General features: G+C 38.0%; 3 protein-coding genes across 3 annotated transcripts; 1 reads left to right on the top strand and 2 right to left on the bottom strand.

The window, feature by feature from the left end:
* Positions 1–991: 991 nt before the first annotated feature.
* On the bottom strand, positions 992–5788 carry pnhd (pinhead). Its single transcript, XM_054596768.1, has 7 exons — positions 5737–5788; positions 5107–5202; positions 4761–4900; positions 4157–4433; positions 3169–3350; positions 2314–2372; positions 992–1142 (listed from the first exon to the last, which is right to left on the bottom strand). Exons 1-7 carry the CDS (start codon positions 5786–5788, stop codon positions 992–994), a joined length of 957 nt encoding a protein of 318 aa, XP_054452743.1.
* A 3295-nt stretch (positions 5789–9083) lies between these two features.
* On the top strand, positions 9084–11286 carry LOC129089354 (serine/threonine-protein kinase NIM1-like). Its single transcript, XM_054596767.1, has 3 exons — positions 9084–9249; positions 9966–10234; positions 10531–11286. The coding sequence occupies exons 1-3, from the start codon at positions 9084–9086 to the stop codon at positions 11284–11286; spliced, it is 1191 nt and encodes a 396-aa protein (XP_054452742.1).
* A 2576-nt stretch (positions 11287–13862) lies between these two features.
* ccl25a (chemokine (C-C motif) ligand 25a) lies at positions 13863–16308 on the bottom strand. The gene is made up of 5 exons (XM_054596351.1): positions 16276–16308; positions 15519–15604; positions 15114–15231; positions 14655–14772; positions 13863–14476 (listed from the first exon to the last, which is right to left on the bottom strand). The coding sequence occupies exons 2-5, from the start codon at positions 15580–15582 to the stop codon at positions 14453–14455; spliced, it is 324 nt and encodes a 107-aa protein (XP_054452326.1). The 5' UTR covers positions 15583–15604; positions 16276–16308; the 3' UTR covers positions 13863–14452.
* Between the last annotated feature and the right edge of the window lie 5934 nt (positions 16309–22242).

The following is a 22242-nucleotide window of genomic DNA, read 5'->3' as shown; positions in this document are numbered from 1 at the left end:
TCTTTCATTTTCCATATAAAAAAAGACAAATTTCTTTAGATTTAGAGCAGTTTGACATAAGTTATGAATATTACTTTCAGTGTTAATTCCCTTAAGTTGTAGGTCCAGCATGTTATACTGATACTAGTCTGTACACTGGATGGAGTTGAACCTTCACCACTCTAGATACAGAACTAACCCTGGACTAAAAAACAAACAAATGTAAATTGTTCTTTAAACGTGATTATTTTTGGATTTGTTCATCAAAGCAGACTCAGCTGGCTCACTGTGCCATTTGGTGACTTTGATCTTTACGCACAATTACGCAGGAGTAAAGGACAACTTGACAGGTAATACACATTTAACAGATCAAAGTTTTCCTTCTACATCACACCTTGCAAGTAAGTCATAAAAAAACCCTTTTAGTGTGACAGAATAAAACACAAAAGAGTTGTTTCACACGTTCATATCAAGATAACTACCTGCACGTGTTTTTCTTCAAAGGGACATTTGGGAATTTGGTTTGCTTTTCCTGTGCTCCTTTCCAGTGGTTCTTCAAAGTCTATTTCAGATTTCAGTGCTTCTTTAAAGTCTAAAAGACTGTCTCTCAGGCATCCCAATACTTCCTCTTGTTTCTGGAACTCAAAAGAGTTTATGTAGTTGAATTTGAAACAGGGCTACACATTAAATTAACTCTGTGTTAGAATGTCTCAAGGGCCATTTCAACTTGTTTTTCTTCATAATGTGACTTCCCAAAAAAGTTTTATAAGCAGTTAAGTAAAAATGTTTTGTGCAGTGGTCCCATCACAAGTCTTCACACATTTTTGTATTAAATTTATTTACAAAATTATCATTTTTACATATATTACATATAATACAATTATACTTTAGGCAAGCAATTTCTTAAACAAATGTTACAGTAGTTGTGGTGTCATCAACAGGCTGTGAATTATAAATCCTCAATTTATGTGAAGAGATTGGAAGTTTTCTTTCCCAGTAGGTGGCGCAGTGTTCAGCTCTGGCAAAGACAGGAGGTGATGGAGAGGATGGTGCGTATCTGACCATGCTGGTTGAGGAAGCTGTGGCTCTCGTAGCCCTGAGGAGAGCAGGAGCTGGACTGTCTTTCAGCCCATAAGTGGCAGATTGCAGGATCAGATTGACTCCTGCAAAAGAAAATCGAAAGAACATTCAAATCACTGTGTGCACTGAAATCTATCTATCTATCTATCTATCTATCTATCTATCTATCTATCTATCTATCTATCTATCTATCTATCTATCTATCTATCTATCTATCTATCTATCTATCTATCTATCTATCTATCTATCTATATATATATATATATCTATACATCTCTACAAATAAACAACATTAAAATACGTAAGTTATCTATCTAAATATGGCCTCCTGTTGTTGTGTCTAGTGACTGTGACAGTTATCTTCAGTACGTGAGGTTCTTTCATGTTATGATCTGGAGACATGACGTCAGTCCAGTGACATTTTGCAACTTTTATTGTCCATTTCAACTACAATAAAGCACGCCTAAGCTTTTAATGACGCTATTTTATGTCTGGCCAAGAAACTGCTGATATAAATGGTTTACAACTTTACAATACACAAAATGAATCCCATGCATCGACCTCTTCTAAACCGGACTGACCTGCTTTTGGGGCGTTGATAACAAACTCACGCTTTGCATCCCAAAAAATGTGCTTGTTTTTAAATTATAGTTTCAAGACCAACGTTTTTCAAAGATAAAGAACAAGTCAGGGTGAATGTAGGGAAAATGTGTCTAAAATAAGTCACTCTATATCAAGAATATTTCAACTTGATATAATGGTACAACCATAAAGCATCTTCGGTCTTGCTTTTAAATATTTCACTCAGTGTAAACACAATATAGCTTCATTAAAGTGCTGCAACATGTTGACATGTTTGATGGAGTTACTTAAACTGTAAAATATCAGTTTATCTCACTTATTTGAAAAGAATGAGAGGTTCACATTCCTTATTTAACATCTATTCCTTCCATCATATCATTTTACTTTATTTCATGACTAGAGGAGGGAAAATAGTACAAAGAAACACCTTCTATCGCACACTGCTAGAAGTCTGGGATTTCTAACAGAGGGACATTTGGTGAGGGATTTAATCGTGGACAACATGCTGAGTGCAGAAAGTGTCAGAGCTCACAGGCAATTGTTATGAGAGAGGCAGAGGAGGTGTGTGTGTGTGTGTGTGTGTGTGTGTGTGTGTGTGTGTGTGTGTGTGTGTGTGTGTGTGTGTGTGTGTGTGTGTGTGTGTGTGTGTGTGGCAGCTGTGTTCATGCTTACCTGAGAAGGCATCGGTTTCCTATAGTGCAGCCTCCCAAACATCTGCCCACATCTATTTCCTGTGGAAAATTAGCAACACAGAGAGAGGGCAATAAGCTCACAGCTGGTCACAAATATTGACCCAGTTGAGTTGGAGCCCAGCTGTTGTTTAGCAATTTAACTGCCCTGATTCGACACCTGCAGGAGCCATTTGTGTTTGCACTGGGCTCGCACCTTTGGAGCTGAGGAACAACAAATGACCAGGAAAACCACTTAAATCTTAAGTCTGTTTTCTTTTTTAATAATTATTTAGATCTTTGTGAGGGTCGGGGATGAACTTTGTAGTAAGTGCATCAAAGTGGGGCTTTTGTGAATAGTAAAAGATTTAGAGAGAGTAATGAGTATAAATCCTCATTTTCAACATGACCAACATAGCTGTTTCAATCAGGTTTAATTGTATTTTCCTGAATAAAGTTGATCCTGAACTAAAATCTGCCAGTCTAGCATGTGTATTGTGTAATGACTACGCATGCCACCCATTCTGCAGTCCAGCCACTGGCCAGGGGATTAGCCTAATTAAGTACTGTCTTCCACACATGTGTCTGATGAATAAAGATACTTCATTACTGTCTGGCACCTACCGAAACCCTCGTTTCCTCTCGACTTTACTACAAAAGTCAGAGTGTGAAAGTGGCTTCCCAAATGTATCACTCTTCTAGTGTTAAGTATGCAGAAGAGATGAAATTTATTTTGAAAGGCTGGATACAAACATAAAGTTGGAATTACACAGTTTTTGTTGTTGTGGATGATCAAGAATGATGATTTATGAGGTGTAGAAATAAAACGTTTCACTGATATTTCAGAGTTAAAACCTACTTTGAGCCTCTCCTCTTTTACTCCATCTGCATGGTGGACTGTTTCATAGTAATACTCCACGTATGGGACCCTGTAGCAGCTCTCCTTCAGCTCACAGATCACCACTGTCTGGATAAGGTCTGCTTTGTTGGGGGTTTCCACCAAGACTGAGTCAAACTTAGTGGGGAGACAGGAGAATCCCTCTGCGGAGGATTAACAAAGAAAAAGTTAGAGTTGTTAATGATCTGAAGAAATAGCTGAGTTATAATCTTTGATCAAAAGGAAAATAAACAGAATAGCAACATTTATAACACAGGATTAGCTTTGTGATCACTCCCAAACGGACCAATGTGTCTTCTAATACACTAGACATCAACTTCATAGGTTGTGTTTCGTTCCGGTGCTGTTAGAGAGAAGTGTAATACAGTATGTTTTAGAAAAGAGACCGATAAGAATGCAGATATTTCACCACTGAATCCAACTCATGCACAACATTTAGCTACAATCTAGAAATGGCCACAAAGTAAAAGAAAGATTTTAACTTCATCATCATAATGAGAAGTGGTGAAACCAATACTAGCAGTGCAGTGCTGCTTTGACTACGGGCCTGCAGAGGATACCATTATCACTGTTATAATGTCATACCTATAAACATACTAATACATGAACCTAAATCATATTTTGATGTGGAATAGAATAAAAAAAGTACGGTTCATTTTATTTGGTCAATGTAATTTGAGTGAAGGCATTAAACAACCACGAGTTCCTTCATTTCCCCTTTGGCCTGGTTTGAAATGTTTTCTATAGTCTATAGTCTATATCCCAATTTGTTTTAAACTGATCACTTGTTCTGTCTGTAGTAAGAACTTGCCATTTGTTGTGAGTTCATTCATCTGATTAGCTGCTCACTGTGTAGTTGAGCCCCTCTTCCTGTTTTGATTGTTGTTATACAGGTACACACACACACACACACACACACACACACACACACACACACACACACACACACCTGGTGAGCCCTTGGACCGGGAGCATCCTCCCACGTCGATGACCGTCTCATACGGCGTCTCGTAGTGGTAGGTCCTCAGTGCGGGGACCCTGATGCACTGAGTCAGCTTGACCTCACAGTGGCACTCCTCGATGACCTCCACCTCCCGGGGCCCCTCCAACAGAAGGACCCGGTCCACACGCATGCCGGTCGGCCCGCACACCTGGTTCATCCCGCAGGATGGCAGCTGGCCGAGCGGCTCCGGGTCGTCCTGAGAGGCAGGTGTGCCAGTCCTCACCTGATGTGAGGGTTGAGAGTAATTAGTTGTTTGGTTCAGACATGCCACAGTTTCTGAGAGCATCAATTTAGTGCTGCTCATTGTTTTTCATTTTGACATAATAATTGAATAATGTTTATGGTTTTATTGTTTGGTTTGTGCAGAGGGGCCCCCTATACTTATCTCAGAAAAACAATCATGCTTTTAATAATTAAGTAAGTGATTCTTGGTGCTTCAGTTATAATTATTTACATTATGAAGTTTATTTTCTATTGGAATATGAGCAGGAAAAATGAAGACAATAACAAAGTTACAGCGCGCCCTTGTGGCCGTTTGGGGGAAACTTACTTTTTTGCTCCTGAGAAATTCCAGCATTGATGAGTGTTTGGAGTAATCCTGTGCTCCTGTTTCATGTGGTGGCCTGGATGCTCCTCCACAATGCGACCTGCAGATCCCCACATCCACACTGACAGGACTCCCAGAGATGTCTGTGGAGAGAGTGAGAGAAACACATGTTATATATTATACAATTTGATATAAATGATTATGTCAAAGATTATTCTTTCAAAAATATATAGTCTCATTAGCTTTTAAATTTCCCATTTAGTTTTGACAAATCATTCTTTGACTTCTGTTAGAGGTCTCTGGCAAATAAAAACAAATGGCTGATGTAGAACATGTGTTGGAGCTTTACCTTGTCCGATGTAAACAAGGTGGCTCTGTCTTTTGCAGCACAGTCTCTGTGTGATCAGGTTTCTGTGAGCTATGTGTTTGCTCAACACTCCAGTCACTAGAAAACATAACACAAACATCAGGGAGTTAACTTTGTTGACATTTTAGTTGTTCTAGAGTAAGCATATTTTTTCTTAATAATGATTGTAAATATATTTTCCAAAATGAGCAAATTCAGATCCAAAAGATCACAATATGTTGCACATGTTGCAATAGTGCATGATCCATTTTAGTCAATGTCATTTGTCAAAGAATTGCATTAATTAGCAGTTATTTAGGCTAAGACAGACCTATACATGTTTAGATTTCAAAGAAATACACTATTCATTTTTTTTTAAATATCACGCATGACTATTCATGATCAAGAAAATTCGTTTTGGATTTGCATGGGAAAAAAAGGTTAATATTTAGTGAAATGGAAAGTGAATGGACCCCCCTATGGTTGCAGCATCACTCCCTCTGCTACACTAATGTTTACAGTCATATCATAAGGGAAAATTATATTTGAGCATATTTGTGTCTGTCCAGTTAGTGAAAAGCTCATTCTTTACATGTCACAACAGCAGCAGAGAATAGAGCAAACAGTACTTACAGGTCAGGTGGAGGGCACACAGGAGGAGAAGAAATGGCCGTGATACATCCATGGCTCTAGTCCTAATCTGCTCCTCAGCTGCCAAATACTGAGTGTCCCTCTGCTTACTGATGCCTCTGATATTTATATGGGATCAAGCTTCAGCCCCAAATGTCACCTGAAAACCAGCTCTCAATGTGGTGAGGGGTCAAAAAAAGTGAGAGCAAATTCAAATTTCCATGCTGAATGCTTTGTGGGATGGAGTTCTTACAGGCAGGGCCCACTTCAAAGGAAATCTCTGCAGCTTTTCTGATTCTGCCGCCGGGGACCCAGTGGCTCGAGTGTGTCGACCGGCCCGAGCTCACACTAATGAAGGGCTTAAGTAGCCTTGAGCCATTAAAGCGTCGCTCATTCAAAGGCATTAATCATCTTTTATCTCAGGGGGAAGGTGTTTAGCACCTCCGACTTAAAACAAAACCTGGCCCAACCACATAAACAGGATCAGCGTGGGGGCCTGAGCCTCCCCTTCAGAAATCTCCAGCACCTTTGTGTTTATTCAACATGACACCAAATGGCCAGACCTTTCAGAGCTAGCCCTTAAAATCTTCTTTTACTCTGCAGAGGAAAGAGCCAAGATTACACATTAGAATAACTTACTTTTAAGCAATGTCAATCTCTGTTTATTAAGATAATTCATGAGTTAAAATGGAAACTTAACTAAGAACACAGTTAACTGGCAAAAAGGCCCAGAATACACCTTGAATAAATTAATCTAAAAAGGGCAACCTAGATATTCTGTTTTGTTCCTTTTTCCAGACATAACCCATTACATTCTAAACAATCTTGTTTTAATCACAGGCAGACATTTAGCCATGTTATAATGTTGGTATTTTTCCTGATTCTCCATTCATATCTTAATAAGGTGTTAGTCCTTCTTTGAAGTGCTGATATGCTCCCCTCATTTTCACCAGGATCAACGGATCATCGTTCAGAGAGCCATCAGCACTCAGACACCTTGATTAAGGTGACACCTTCAGCAGTTTCAATTGTTGATTCCTTTCTTTAAATTACAACAAATCTTATTGAAATTAATCATAATCCTGGTAAAACCCGGATTAAGTCGTAGTCATTACTTGATTTAATTATGTAGATGATATGACATATTGTCAGAAAACTATAAAACTCTATAGAGGTGGCCACAACTGTTTTTCCAAATTTAAGGGGTACTTAAGGAGGAGAGGGCAGTCCAAAAAACTGTAATGTAAACTGTTATTTAATATATTGTATAAAGTGGTTTAGCTGATAAATCTCCAAGACATTCAACTGTTTTAGCTACATTACTTAGGATAACCTATGATATTTTATTTTTTTTCCTAATGTTTTTTCGTTTTCATTTCTTAAAATCTCTTCTCTCCTCTTCATTCTTTATATTGGAAGTTAGGGGCCTCTTCTATGTCTGTTAAATTGGGTCAAGGTTTTCATAACCTAGCAGTGATATAGGTTGCTTTTTTTGTCCTGAAAAAAAAGGAAAATGCCCCCTCTATTACAAACATACCTGTTTGAATGCAGCCTCTCACCCATCTCCAGTTAACCTTTCCTTAATGCATTCCCAACAATCCTCCAGCATTGCATGTGCTGAGACGATCACTGAGGTGGTGATTGGATTATACTGAGTCGTTTGTGACACAGACATGCAAGCTTATGCATGATGACTGTGCTATGTCCAGTCTTGGCAGCAGAGGTTGACGGTAGTGACGAGTAACAGTTCATCAGAATTCCTGTGCAGAAGGTGTGACCAGATGTCCGTCTGGTGTCATGGTCAGAGTCTGGGTCACTGTGTAACAGTGTAGCCCGATCAGAAGGCCACAATCGCAGACTCTTGGTTCACTACTTTCAGCTTTCCGTTGAGGTTGTGAAGGTAAAGTCATTTTTTGTTTTGATTTGCTGGAAAATTATAGGTATTCAAATGTTTTTGGGTTATTATTAGTCACTGCTACCATTTATTCTTTGATTATCAATATTATTCTATTATATCCACTGCTGCTGTTTTTCCATCATTATTCTGCTTACTATTCTTACTATATGAATTATTTATAACATATGCATTGACTGTGTTTTAATTCTATTACGTTATTCATTCTATACACATGACATTTATTGCACTTCTATCCATCCTTTGAGAACGATCCCTCATCTGTTGTATTCCCGAAGGATTTCTTCCTTATCTTCAGCCCTGTTAAAAGGGGTTTATGGGGGAGTTTTTCCTGTTCCGATGCGAGAGTCCTTGGACAGAGGATGTCGTATGCTGTACGGATTGTAAAGCCCTCTGAAGCAATTTGTGATTTGTGGGCTATACAAATAAATTGAATTGAATTGAATATAATTATTTGTTCAGCCATAAATAAACACAGCACATCTGACAAAGAAAAAAAATAGATTATTAAACATTGATTTATAATGTAAAAAGCAATTTACAGTGAGTCTTCATTAAATGTTCTGACTACAGGAAACTGAACCACTTTAACTGCACTTTATAACCTTTTCTCGGTCAAGTGACCCCTAACCGTATTGATAGTCATACGAATTGTATAGTATGTATTGTATAATCCCATAAATGTCCTGTTTAAGCAAATGCATCAGGCGGTATGTTCATGTCTGGGGTTTAAAGAAGCCACTGTAAAGCCTGTCTATTGTCTGTCTGTCCGTCAGGGAGGAGCCCAACACTCTGGGATTACAGGACGTCATGCAGTAGTCCTGGATTATACAGCAGGAGACAATACAGCAGCAAAGGGAGACAGCAGGCGAAAAAGAGCCGTTGTTTTACAACAGCATCTGGACAAGCAGATGGATATCTGAGAAACACTTATAGGGCATTTTTGCTGATGCATGCAGATGTTTTGGCATTAACATCATGCTGCTCACATCATTTCAAATCACTTTTTGTCCATCAGTTTTTGTTTTGTGGATTTTTTTTCTCTCTGTAATTTACTAAAATCAGATTACAAAAGAAAAGTGCCATCTGGGATACAAATCATGTATTTGAACAGCAGAAATAATGCCCTCAACACAGAAAGGAATAAGAAGAACATAAAAGGGAAAGCAAGTGAGTACAAACACACTGCTAAATTAAAATTGTAATATTTTATTATTTAGCTAGATTTATTTATATTTAAGGCAATTCGATGCAGTGAATAATATTTTAAAATGTAAATCTTATTCAACATTTCTGTTGCATTCCTTTGATTCTGTTCTCCTTCTCAGGGGCTCACTTAAAGGCAACTCCATGTCAGGAAGATATCACCCTGACGTCCCCAAAGGCAGGGAAAAAGTTGGAGACCAAGGAGAACATGGCAGTGGAGGAGGAATTGATGCAGCTCACTGCGTTTGGGAAGGCCCTTTATGATTTGACCCATTCAGAGAGGGTGATGGATGATCTGACATCTGGACGGCGGGTGGGCCTTTACAAGCTGAGAGGAGAGATCGGCTCTGGAAACTTCTCCCAGGTTAGATTGGGGATACACGACCTGACCAAAGGTGAGATGCTGGGTGCTTCTTAATGCCAATAAAGTTCATGTGTCCCAGAGTTATTGCCCTAAATCTGTCAAAGTAATTATAATTTGGTCAGAAAAGGCCACAGCTCTCATATCTCTCCCAGGTAAAACACCCGAAGCACCACTGAAAATACTGCCAAAAAAGTGGGTCATGTTAGTTTACTTAAACTGAATATTACTGTTTCATCTTATCTGTCCCTGCCTGGGTTTAAGTACTTTTTGGTTGAGTTTTCATGTTATATTATGAGAGATTTGTATTTGTATTATATCACATTTTCCATTTAAGTATCATTAAAATGTATTTGTATGTATATGTGAAATTACTTGTTACCCAATATACATATAAGCTGGAACTCTCTGTTGAATGAAAAAATGAACGTGAAGAAACTTTTGTACAGCTCAGCTCGACATATTACGCTGTCAGTCCAGTTTGGGTCATTCCAGCTGTCAGATGACATCTCAGCAACCAGCCATCCACTACTATCGTCAGCTTTCACAACTAGCAGTTTGTGTGCAACATGACGATGATTCTGAAAAACAGGCACTCTGTAGGAATTAATAAACAGGCGTGGATCAAAACAAAAAGAAGAAGCAACACTTCACAACACAAGGAAGATTGATTGATAGAAAAAGCATTGAATTTTTTTTGCGTGTGTGTTCCTTGTGGCCTCATTGCCCATATATGTCGTCCTCTGATAGAAAGAGTTGCAGTAAAAATCCTGGATAAGGTCCGTCTGGGCAAGAGATCACAAGCGCCTTTTGCCTCCGAAATCTCTTGCATGGAGAAGTTGGCTCACCCCAATATCGTCCGCCTGTATGAGGTGGTGGAGACGTCCAAGAGGCTCTACCTGGTGATGGAGTATGCCAGCGGAGGAGAGCTGTTCTCCCGTATCAGCACCAGGGGGCGCCTCTCAGACCTGGAGAGCAAGCTTGTGTTTTCTCAGGTCCTGTCTGCAGTCAAACATATGGTAAGTCACCAGTCTTTAGGTGGACATTGTGAGCAGTGCATAGAGAGAAGAGATTCCCAATGCAGACTATTTAAACAACAAAATGCTTGATAGGACTTCATTTTAAGATACGTTTCTCGAAGATACCTCATATCTTAGAGCTGTAGAACAATGCATACAGGCATTGATAACACTAAAGAATATAGCTTTCGCTTGTAACCCTGCATTCAAAGGTTCCCATACCTTAAACCAACTGTGCAGGAGAGCTGATTAAATAAGTAATGCCTCAAACATTTCTCTTTTTTCTTTTTCCCCAGCATGATAATAACATCGTCCACAGGGACCTGAAGGCAGAGAACGTCTTCTACACAAACACCTACTGCATTAAAGTGGGTGACTTTGGATTCAGTAAGGTCTGCCCTCCCACCGATGTCCTTCTCACATTCTGTGGCTCTCCACCTTATACAGCCCCTGAGCTGTTCAAAGAGAAAGGTTACATCGGTCAATATGCAGATATGTGGGCGCTGGGTATCTTGCTTTACTTCATGGTGACTGCCACTATGCCATTCAAAGCTGCAAACACAGGCCGGCTCAGGCGTTGTATCCTGCAGGGCTCCTATGCCATTCCACCCTATGTACCCCAATCATGCAAGGAGATCATTGCGGGCCTCCTGAGGCCGGTTCCTGTGGATCGCCTCACTGTGGAACAGATCATGGACATCAAGTGGACGAGAGGTATTGAATACCCTGGGGTCTACCTAGCTTGTAGCCCCACACCCTACCACCTAGTGGAGCCTTCCCACATCCTGACTGCAGATGAACTGAATGTGAAGGCAGCCCTGGAGGATCTTGGCATCACCAAGGTCCATGTCCTCGACAGCAGCCTAGACTTGAAATGCCCCATCAATGGGACTTACCGGATTTTGCTGCACCGTATCCAAAAGAGGAGGACTGAGGAGGCTGTGGGCTACAGCCAGACTTGCATCAAAGGGTCCCAGATGGGACTCACATGGAGTGCATGCTCCGATGGCCGCTTATACAAACGCGACTCTGTGGTCTGTATCATCATGTAGTTTAGTTTATCAATCGTTCAACTTATTGGGAAATGTGCTTATCTTCCTTACTGGCCGTTGGTTCGGGCAGGTGTATTTTTGGAGCTTTGGAGAGAGCCAGTCATGCTGTTTCCCCCTTCTTCCAGTCTTTATGCTAAGCTAAGCTAATTTCCTCCTGACTGAGGTTTTGCTTTCGATTAGTTTTTATTTTAGTTTTGACTCATTGATTTGACCTTTTAATAAATACCACGTTTGTTATAAACCAATAAAATTGAAACTGATTCATATTTTAGACATAATAATGCAGAACTTCACATAAATGTCCCTAGAGATCTTTTGTACAAAGGATGATGTGGAGTTTATAACTGAAAGTGATTAATAAAGGTCAGATTTCTGCAAAATTGTGAATTTTCTACAGTCATATCTCATTATATCTTACATGTACATTATTTTTTGTTTTATTAAAATAGTAAAAAAAAGTGTAAAAATAGTAATATCTTAATTTGATCTCATCTCTTGAAAGCAATTATGAACTGAATTCAACATGTCATTTTTCTGACCTTTAAAACGACAAACAACTCAAATGTTAGCATGATATAATAATAGTTATCTATGATCCTGCAAACACAGTAAAAGTAAATTAGTTACCATGACAATTTTGGGGTTAAGGTTAATAAGGCATGGCTATACATGATGTCATTTTCAAATAACTTTGTTGTAGGTAATGCTTTTCAACTGCCTTCGTCTTTCTTAATTGTTTTTACACTCAGAACTCATGATTTATTTCCAACAGTCTTTTACACCAAACTTGCATAGACTTCTGTTAACATGAACTTTATAGTCTTCTAAGTTATGAAGATGGCAGAGATACAACCTTTGGAAACAAGTCTGTGCCATGACTTTTCACATTTGTCTCTGCTTGCTGGCCTATATGTGCTTCATAATCGTACTTCTTGTAATTCATCACAATTTGTTTTAGTGTTAAGGGATTTCTCCACATATTGTTTCCCTGTCTCGTGTTTTATGTTCATTGGTATTTTCCCCTTGATAAAAGAAGGCCAAAATGTCTGATCACAACGCCAACCAGCCAATTCTTTCTGCCTCAGCATGCAAAAGCAAAGAGTGCAGAACAACTGTCAGCATTGTTGTGTTATAAACAAGAAGAAACTTTAGCCTCTGCACCAAAATCCTTTTAATGCTGCAACCCAATTATTTGACCTCTGGAAGTGCTAGATCTATTAGTCATAACCTATGCAATTTTGAATATCCATCAATATCTGATATGCTGTTAATGTCATGATAATTAATATATATAATTACTATATATTTGTCAGGTTATCTATCTTCCCTTTAGGCAATGTTGGCAGCCTATTCAAACAAATACTTCACCTCCGTGTGTGGAGGATTTCTTTTATGTTGATTGCCCTACTTTAAAAACTTTTGATCGCTCTCACCTCTCAGTCATGTGTACATAAATTGAGATGATGTGTAAAACTCCCCCCACGGTGCAGTCAAACACACTGCGTTACTCATAGTGAGATCTTATCTGCTGCATGTCCCAGCAGTGCTTGTGGATGCCCATAGAGATCAGAGAGTAAAACACAAAAATCTATGACTGAATCTCAACACAATGTCAGATCAGATACTGCTGATTGTAAATCAGCACATAACATTCACACTTACTCTCATTAAAGCGTCATGTGTGTCTGATTTCATTCTGCAGATATTTTTGCACTTTAATCTGAGGAATTTAATGGCTTAGTTTGTTAAATGTTTCATCGAATTGCCTTGGCATTCTGTGAAAAGCAAATTAACTGCAATCAAAGTCCTAGTCGCTTTGAAATTTATACATTTAAAGACAAGATAGGATAAGAAAAACATGAAAATGGGGAGCTTAAAGGTATATAAGATTGTGTGCATTTATAAGCAAACGGGGTGTGAAATTACTGTAGCAGCTTAACAAAATTTTAAAAGCATCTCACATGTAGATTATCTGTTTATGAAGCCCTTTAGATGCAGCAAGTGGAAACATTACAATATTGATAATGGGGGATAATTCACTTCAAATCTTGGGATTCACTGCCTACATATCAAGAATGAGTTGATCTTCCGAATTGTGCTGATCTTTTTTTATTGCAGTGATCAATAGCAGAAACTTTGGTAATGAATTCCGTTGTTTGAGGTGAGATCAATAACATATCTACTAGTTACATATAACTGTGTCTTATTAAAATTGTGTTTAAACTGTTATGAAGTAAAATATTGTCAGCATAAAGTGCATTTAATAATGATAACATTAGGTGAGGAGGAGAATTGTGCTTTATAGCAGCCTCATAAATAAACCTAATAGTTTCATTTTAAGGAGCTCATGCCTTAAGGTAAACTTTCATTATTAAAGCTGTATGCTTCGTACAATATACATGTTCTTAAAATTTGCTCACACCATTCAATTTTCAGGAATATTTTCCTCATATAATTCAAACTCTTCATAAATTTGTGTGAGCAAGGACACATCATTTTTTGAACATAACATTCCCTGTTTTAGATAAGTAAAATGTAATTATGCAAAAATGGGCAAAGGCGAAAACACTAGGAGAGGATAAGCAAGTTTATTGTAATAATGTTTTTATGGGAACACAAACTTAAACCTATAATGATACATGTATGAAAAAATAGACATTAAAAATATTTTGAAAAAATTAAGACAAGAGTTCTCCTTTTCTATGATACACATTTCAGAGACATTTACCTTTAACAATTTGTGTTTGCATAACAAGCATTTGATGGACATTTAGACATTCATGCAAAGAATATTACAGATATATCTAATATTATCACCAGTAATTAAACAGCTTATTGAATACCTTGTGTCTTAAAAGGCAAGGAAACAAATATTGTCATTGAAGCAGCCATGCTATTGAAGGCATTTATGTATTTAAATGGTGGCAACTCGGCACCAGCAGTTAATTCCTGAACAACATAGTGCTGCTCGATTCTACCCAAGCTTTGACCTTTATCTTAGTGCAGAGTGAAAGCAAAAGTAATGCTACAAGATTTCATTGGCCAACCACCCTGACTGACTTACAGTAAGACACCATAAAACCTCCATAAAAACCAAGCCTTAATGATAATATCTGGCAGATGGATGAAATATACCCGGGGGGCCAACGTAGCAGGCGGATTGCCCTCAGTTTCTGTTCGGCTGTTGGTGCTGGGAAGAGCAAAGACATACGTTTGAATATTACTGCAACAAACAGATATCCATAGCACACTGGTAATATACATACTGCACTATCAGGGTTTTTCAGGATATTTTGCTAGGCATTAAAAATGGACTTGATTACTTGATTGGATGGACACTTTTTCAGTGCAAACGAGTAATCACCCACCTTCTTTGATTTATTGTGGTCATTTCTGAGTGCCCTTTTGTCAATCTTCTTCACCAGGTCGTTTACCCATCTCTCTCTGGGGTCCGTGCACAGCTCACGCCCCTTCCTCATTGTGAAGCTAGAGGAAAAGTAAGAATCAGAATCAGCGTTACTGGGTGCACTTACAAGGAATTTAAAAATTTTTTTCTCTGCATCTCTCTCAACAGACAGGTAAAGGTAAATAATAGACAGGACTGTTATGTACACAAGTAGTGGTATATATAATGGTATAAATATAAACAATTTATTAATATAAATAAAATGCACTAATGACCAACAATATAAAAAGATGCTATAGTTTATAAGATGTTTATTTTAAGTAGTAATGAGAGAAAACATCTGTTAAAAAGAGAGTTTAGGCAGTTAAAGTCCGTTCAGTTTTACAGTGGATGTTCTCTTCATCTGTGCATGTTTACTTACATTACAGCAGGGATGTTGCAGCCTCCATCTAACACCTGACGTCTGTACTCCACTGCGTGTTTTTGAATGCGCGGGTTCATTTGTTTTACATACTTAAAGCAGCAGTCTTCATAGGTCACTGAAGTGAAAGAAATCCAGTACAGTAAAGTCAGAAATCCAGTGCAATCCAGTGCCACCACAGTATAATATGATTTGTGCAGCATGGTCAAATAAATGAATCAAAAGGTAATATAATGGTAAAGATCCTGAACAGTGCAATAAGTACATAGTTAGGCCACATCTGCCCACACAGTTACAGAGGCAATAAACATGCCTCATTGGCCTTCGTTTTATCTTTGCTGTGTATTAAATGCCATCTATGTGACACTAACGACAGAAACCAGCTGCTCTTTTACGGATTCTTACTTTGCGCCAGTGCGAGGCAGAGAGAGGATAGGATCAGCAGGAAGAACATCGTGTTGAACCGCATGGTGTGGTCTGTAGTTGCAGCTCTAAAAGAAGCCAGAAGGATGCAATGAATTACCTGCAATCAGCCTTATCACTCTTTGATGATTGCACCTGAGTTCCTCCCACACCTTTCCTATTCACATTTGAAACTTTGAACCTTGAACAAATATTTTTATAGTGGCTCTCTGTGTATATGTGCATGTACATGTATTTAACACATTTACACTTATTAACTCTACAACTCTTGGTCGTTAAACACAGTCATTTTGACACCCATTGAATAAAGTAAGTACTTTTTTTTGGTTAAAAGACTAATTCTGATCTTTTGGTAAAAAACAAATTAAATGTTTTTGGTTTTGATAAGCTGATGAAAAAAGAATCCACATCTCTTCACTGAATCTGTGCTCTTACCTTAAATACCTCTTTGAATTAAAGTATAACATTTTAATTCTTAACAAAGACCTGCCCAGAGATTGAAATTAAAATTTGCATTTTGGCTCAATCTGACACATCTACATAGATTTGATTTGAAGTGTTCTTTTACTTGTAAAGTTAAGAAAAGTAAAGTTAGGTAAAATTAAGAATAATCCAAACAAAACTGCTAGAAATTATATAAATCTTACTGAATCTTGTCTGATAGAATATTTATGATTAAGGACATTTCTAATACAATCAGTGCAGTGTCTCTTTCTCTTTAAAGATTACAAGAACTCACCTTAAGGCTCCAGCTGCTTTGTTGCTCTCTTCTTGTGTCTCTGCAGGCAAGGTGAGGCACTCTTATATGGCAGTGCCAGGGATCATATTTCCATAAACGCAACTCACCTTTGCACTTCGTCACAGCTTTCTTTTTTTCTCTTTTTTTTCCCAGAACCAATATTGATATGCTTTCTTTTTTTTTGTTAGGTTTTTCCCCAAATACTTCATGATGTGTTGCTGAATCCAAATACTAGTCTTACCATGTTTGCCCCCACCTAATGTAGGGGTTTTGTAGAAAAAGAACTATGATATTTTTTATTTAAGTCAAACAAGTTCATTTAAATCATACTTTGAGATTTAGAAAAAGGAAACCATAGATTAATCTCTTATGTTGCCTGTGGTTGTTGTAATATGAGTCTGGTCTGTTAAACTCTTAAAGGTTCTAACTCCCCTCACACTGACAGTTACATATTGAGAAATACTAAGCCTTCCTCAATGGCTCCTGAATAGTGTTTATGACATTATTAATACCTTGTTCTCAACCCCTATCCAAAAAATACCTCTACCTGAGTAAATGATTGCACTTAAGAAGAGCATTTAACACAAAGAATAACAGACAATTGAATTGTCTGTTGTGTGCTAAGATGCAACTGTGTAAGCCAATCCTGCCCAAATCCTTGGCTTTATGTATTTTCACGTGTGTTAACAGATCAGATATTAGAATCTCCTTCCTGTAATGACATGTTCCTCTTTGAATACAAGCACACACTCATATCAGTGCTTTTTTATTGATTTTGCTCAAACTGGGACAGATGTTAAAGGAAGGAACACCAAATCATTTTTAATATCAATATAACAATTAAAACAATGCAACATATGCAACATATGCATGTTCAGCATGGAACGTATGCACAAGCACAGGCATTTCAATTCATTCCACTCTGCATCTAAATGTACAAAGACATACATACACCACATACCCATGTTACACATTATTACATATAGGTGCAACTACTGTACTTACTATATAAATCAGGCCAAATAGCATGAATAACAACGGGCCACAGTTCACTCTGAAGCATGCACACGGTCCCACACACACACGCACACAACCACACTCGCGTTATTCCAGGGTGGCATTCTGAATAACTTGCAAGTACTCGTTCATCGCCAAACACGTTGATAGAGGGCTTGCTCTCTTACAGGCCCCCCCACCCCCCGAGGCCCCAGTGCAACTGCACTGTCTGTTCAATGCCACTGCAGTAAACCTCTTCTCCGTCTTCAGACATCCATTATCAGGCATGTACAACTAACAGAAACAACTAAATACATGCCTCTACAGAGGTTTTTATGCCGAATTTGCTATTAGTTCAAATATATTTGGATACAGAAATCTAGTCACGTCAGCCCAAAACAGCAGGGTAGGTTACTGCCATCGGGGTTCAAGCGTGCACTGTATGTGAGCACGCTTTTAATAGAAATATCTTATCTATAAGTGTTGCTGTTGCTCATTTACTTTTAATTGTGAGAGGAAGTCCCCAACAGATGGCACACAATAAGTCTTATCAGACCATAAAGGTTGTATCTCAGAATCAATAAAAAGAAAAGTTCACCTTAACTGACGATAAAAAAAAAAGACCGAAAAGAAGAAGTAACGAATCATTAGTCACTTTTTTAAAGTCAGTAATGCATATGGAATGCATCTAAAATGAATGGCCTATTTGCATCAACTTTATTAGTAAGATTTTAATATTCCCTGACAACTTAAAAACAATGTACAATTATATTGAATTAAGTAAAGTGTGACAAATGTAGCCATTACAAATTTAGGTTGCTGTCCGAACTTAGACCTTAATAAGTGTGGAAATACACCTGTAAAAACCTGTTGAATCTCATGCTTGTCAGTATTCTCAGGAGATCTCGACACTGATGTAGGAAACATCAGTTGTCCTGAATCAGATATGGAGAAACCGTCCATAAGTCATTTTGTGATCTGACAGGTAAAAAGCCTTGCATTAAAAACACTTGTCAGCATCGCCATATCGCGTATCCAGTATAAGCCTTTTCTGTTAACTACTGAAAACACGCAGTAGTGTTTGTTTCACAGAGATTTTTGTTGAACGCTTTGTGACAGATATTAATGAGCCTTGAGTGCCTGAGTGGACATAGGATAGCTCTGTTCTCTGTTTATACTCACTCACATCCAAACACACTCCTTAAGCCCAACGAGGCGTTTCATGGACTTGCCCTTTTTCTTTTCCTTGGCCTGCAGGATACTGGTGATCCATTTGGTTGTTTACTACACTTTCACTCCAGAACACACGACACTGTGCATTGTGTCACATAGAAATAATCAGAGAATTTCCTATTTCTACCCCAGCTGCGACCCGATCATTAAACAGCTTAAATAAATTAGGTTTGATGTGATTTATTCACTAATTGCCTCAGTCTTTTTGTGCAATTCTGGTCTTACTCTCTGCTCACAGAACAAAATGGCCTTGTGATGATACAGTGTGTTGTCTTCAGCATTCCTTTCAGGCAATATGAGTTTTATCCCTTCACCGTTGCTGTTGTTTTGCATTCACATGAAACAAAACATATCCGAGAAGCCATTTATCATTGTGTGAGAAACTTTACTTTGGCACACAGTACAAAAACAAACTGCATTAGAATTGAAGACAGAATTGTCTCACATGCTGTAGACTTAATAACAATACTGATACAACATTTCCTTCTTTTGCAACCATCCATTTGTAAACTGCATGTGCAAGAAATGGAGAAACGAAAGCAAACAAAAAAGAAAAGGAATCAAAAAATAATTGTCGGGGCGTGATGATGAAAAAAAATATAACAGGAGTTGCCAAATAAGTTGTTTTTCTCCTGCTGGGAGCATGAACGTGCAAATAAAAACATCCATGTTAATGTTTAAAGGTTCAGGAGATTTGATGTGTGTTACTTTACCCTGATGTTTTAGGTGAGGACTAGTACCAACATCTAAGTGTTTCACCCTCTTGTGGGCATGAATGTAGACAGCCAATTTATCACAATCCAGGCATGACTTCATATCTACCACCAACAAAACGACATAGAAAGAAAAGACCTGCAAAGGCAACCCCATTATCGGCAGAGGTCGGAAGTATTTTCACTGTAATGTTAAAGATGCCATGAGATGGTGTATTTACAATCTGTAATAGGATGTATATCCTTTTGTGACAGGATGTTAAGTTTAGGAAATGTTTGGTTACATCCACTATGCAGCACAAGGTCCCCATTAAAGATGTTGTGTCTTCCCAGTCCCCATTTCATTAGATATTTAATAGGATAGCAAGGTTATTATCTTAGAAAACATACATTTTTCAAAAGTTTTTCTAAAAAGTATTTTAGTCTTTTTGTGATTTGTCATGGAGGAATAGAACCTAATGTCTTTTTTCGAAAACCTTAACCCTGAACTTTCCCGGACCTCAACCATAGTTGCCATGCAAAGATATTGCAGACAGATGTTATTTTAAAACCACTAGTACTGGACTTTCACAAACACAATCTGGGGTTTTGCACAAACATCTCATTTTAACATATTTTCTTTTCTGGCATTAGCCCACTTCGGTTTTGTTCACCAAGAAAAGTCCTACAGGTGTACAAATATTTACAAGACTGACAATTTTTCAAGCTGCTCCGCTGCACAATTGTGAGTGCGGTTTTCAAGCTAGCATTCTTATTTTATTCTGATTTATTCATTGCTTAGCTGTATTTGTCTCTACCCAGGAGATATGCTCCTCAGATGATACTGCTCAGAAGATAAGATCAAATATTACACCACTCAACAAATGATATGGTTTTTTAGTTTTGTGAAAGAATGTTTCCCTTGTTTTTTTCCCAGTGAAATTCCCCCGGGTTTTATCTCCAGGTGTTGGTTACAATCATCTGGATGGAGAAAGAAGTCCATAATGTAACAGTGTGGCTGAGGTGGTCTTACTCTACTTCAGAGAATCACATATCATTATACACAAATTACCCTCATCAGAAGGACTGGATATCAGCTTTTCCAGTCTCTGATGGAGCCACTTTTACTACTATAACAATGTTACATAGCCTGTTTGGAAATCTTCTACACTGGGTGGGAAAGCAGACAATTTTGTCAGTCACCCCAAACAAGCACAAACCTTTAGAGTATAATTAGAGCTTACTGAGAGTTAAGCTCCCTGGCCTGCAACCAATAAAAAGTGTTGACTCGCTGATTTGCAGTGGACATTGGACGACGGATATACGCTGATGGATAAGAAAATAAATGAAACTGTTCTGGCTCGAAGCGCAAGCCAAGCTCCCCTGACAGATGAGGGCTTTTTGTGAAACAGCATAAACACATGCAGTGGCTTGTTTGAGTTGTGCCTGAAGGGGACATTTGAAGTATGATTCTTGCTGAAAATCCTTGGTAAGTATTGTGCAATGAAAATGATATGAAATGAGATCTGTTCAGTGTTCCTTAAACCATAGTGACACTAACAAGGCAAATAAATATTTTGGTCTGTGCTGTATTTGACTGTGTTTTCTATCTAACATTTCTCTTCTTTATCCACCCGGTCACTTTCTAATGGAAACATTTAATATATGTTTGTTGTAGGAGCTTTTGCTTCAGACCTTTTAATGCAGCAAATAAACTGCTGTGAAGTACAGTATGAATGAAAGAGAGTTTATTTCCTCAACAGAGATCAACTATGATTAATTATCGTTTGAATCCAATCATCTTTGAAAGTGAGAGTATTTCTTGATTTAAAAATGGCATATAACAATTGAGTCAGCTGTGAACTCATTCACACAAATCAATCTTAGATTACTGCCGGGAAATGATAGTTTCTCTATGACTGAACTTTCATTGCCATTGATTTATGACACTCGTTGGATAAAGTACAATATGTGGTTCAACGATTTATTCAAACCTGCTCAAGAATAGCAAGCACATACAATTTTCTGATCAGTCTTGTTTGGTTATGATCTGTTCCTTCCTGTTCTCGGGTTTGATAATTCACACAGTGTGAACATTGTATAGTTTCACTGGGGTGATAAAAGTGTTGTGTTAACTGTCTGTGTATGAAGGAGGTTTACATACAGCATTAAATGCTGTTGCCCTCTGGTGGCAGATGACATGAACTTTTGCTTTAAATTGAAAAATGTCACATGCATAGCAACATCAAAGGTGGTCAGGCAATATTATTGAGTAAAGAAGAGCTGAGAGGGGGCAAGAATTTAGATTAACGCTGGCTTTCCCGCCCAAATGTCTGAAAATGTGACACTGATAAATAGCTTTTCTATGTTTTAAGTTGGAAACCCTTCGGCATTTTGGAACAGTCCGTGATGCTTTCCTGTCTGATTTATGTTGTAAGGGGAGGGTGCAAGCAGGTATTAACAATGCTCATTTTAAAACATATAAGGTTTTGCAAATGTTTAATGTATTCGACATGTTTTATAAACTTCAAGGAGTTTTGATGTTAACAATGACTTAAAAAACCCCTCAATAGGCTACCTTAAATTAAGTCTGTTTAAGGAAATTACTCATTCTTGAAATTACTGCAGACCATTTGCCAAAGCATATACAAGAACTTTGGATTTAAGGTTTAATTCAAATTCCTTTCATTCATTTTCATAATAAATATAATTATCAGTCTGTTTTTATCATTGTTGTCAATGTAAAAGAAAGGCCTAGCTCTACAGTTGATTCAAACCCATTCACCTTCTCACTGTGAAGCAGCACTGCATCACCTAGTGGACAATGTTAACATGATGAGACGCAATCTAAATCTGTGAAATGTGAACAATGTCTTGTTTGTTTACCTTTACATTATTGGCTGTCATCGTAAATACGACCACCACGTGTAAACCTGTTCAACACTGAAACTGAAAAGTTAATTGTGTTGAGAGATAAAAAAGTAACAATAGTAAATTGAAGAATAACCCCCAATTTGGGAAAGGTTTAAGAGGAAACCATTGTGAG

This window comes from Anoplopoma fimbria, chromosome 3, assembly GCF_027596085.1.
Source record: "Anoplopoma fimbria isolate UVic2021 breed Golden Eagle Sablefish chromosome 3, Afim_UVic_2022, whole genome shotgun sequence".
In the NCBI taxonomy this organism is placed as follows: domain Eukaryota; kingdom Metazoa; phylum Chordata; class Actinopteri; order Perciformes; family Anoplopomatidae; genus Anoplopoma; species Anoplopoma fimbria.
Note: the sequence above shows the minus strand (reverse complement) of the source record. Positions and strands in the feature narration are given on the sequence as shown.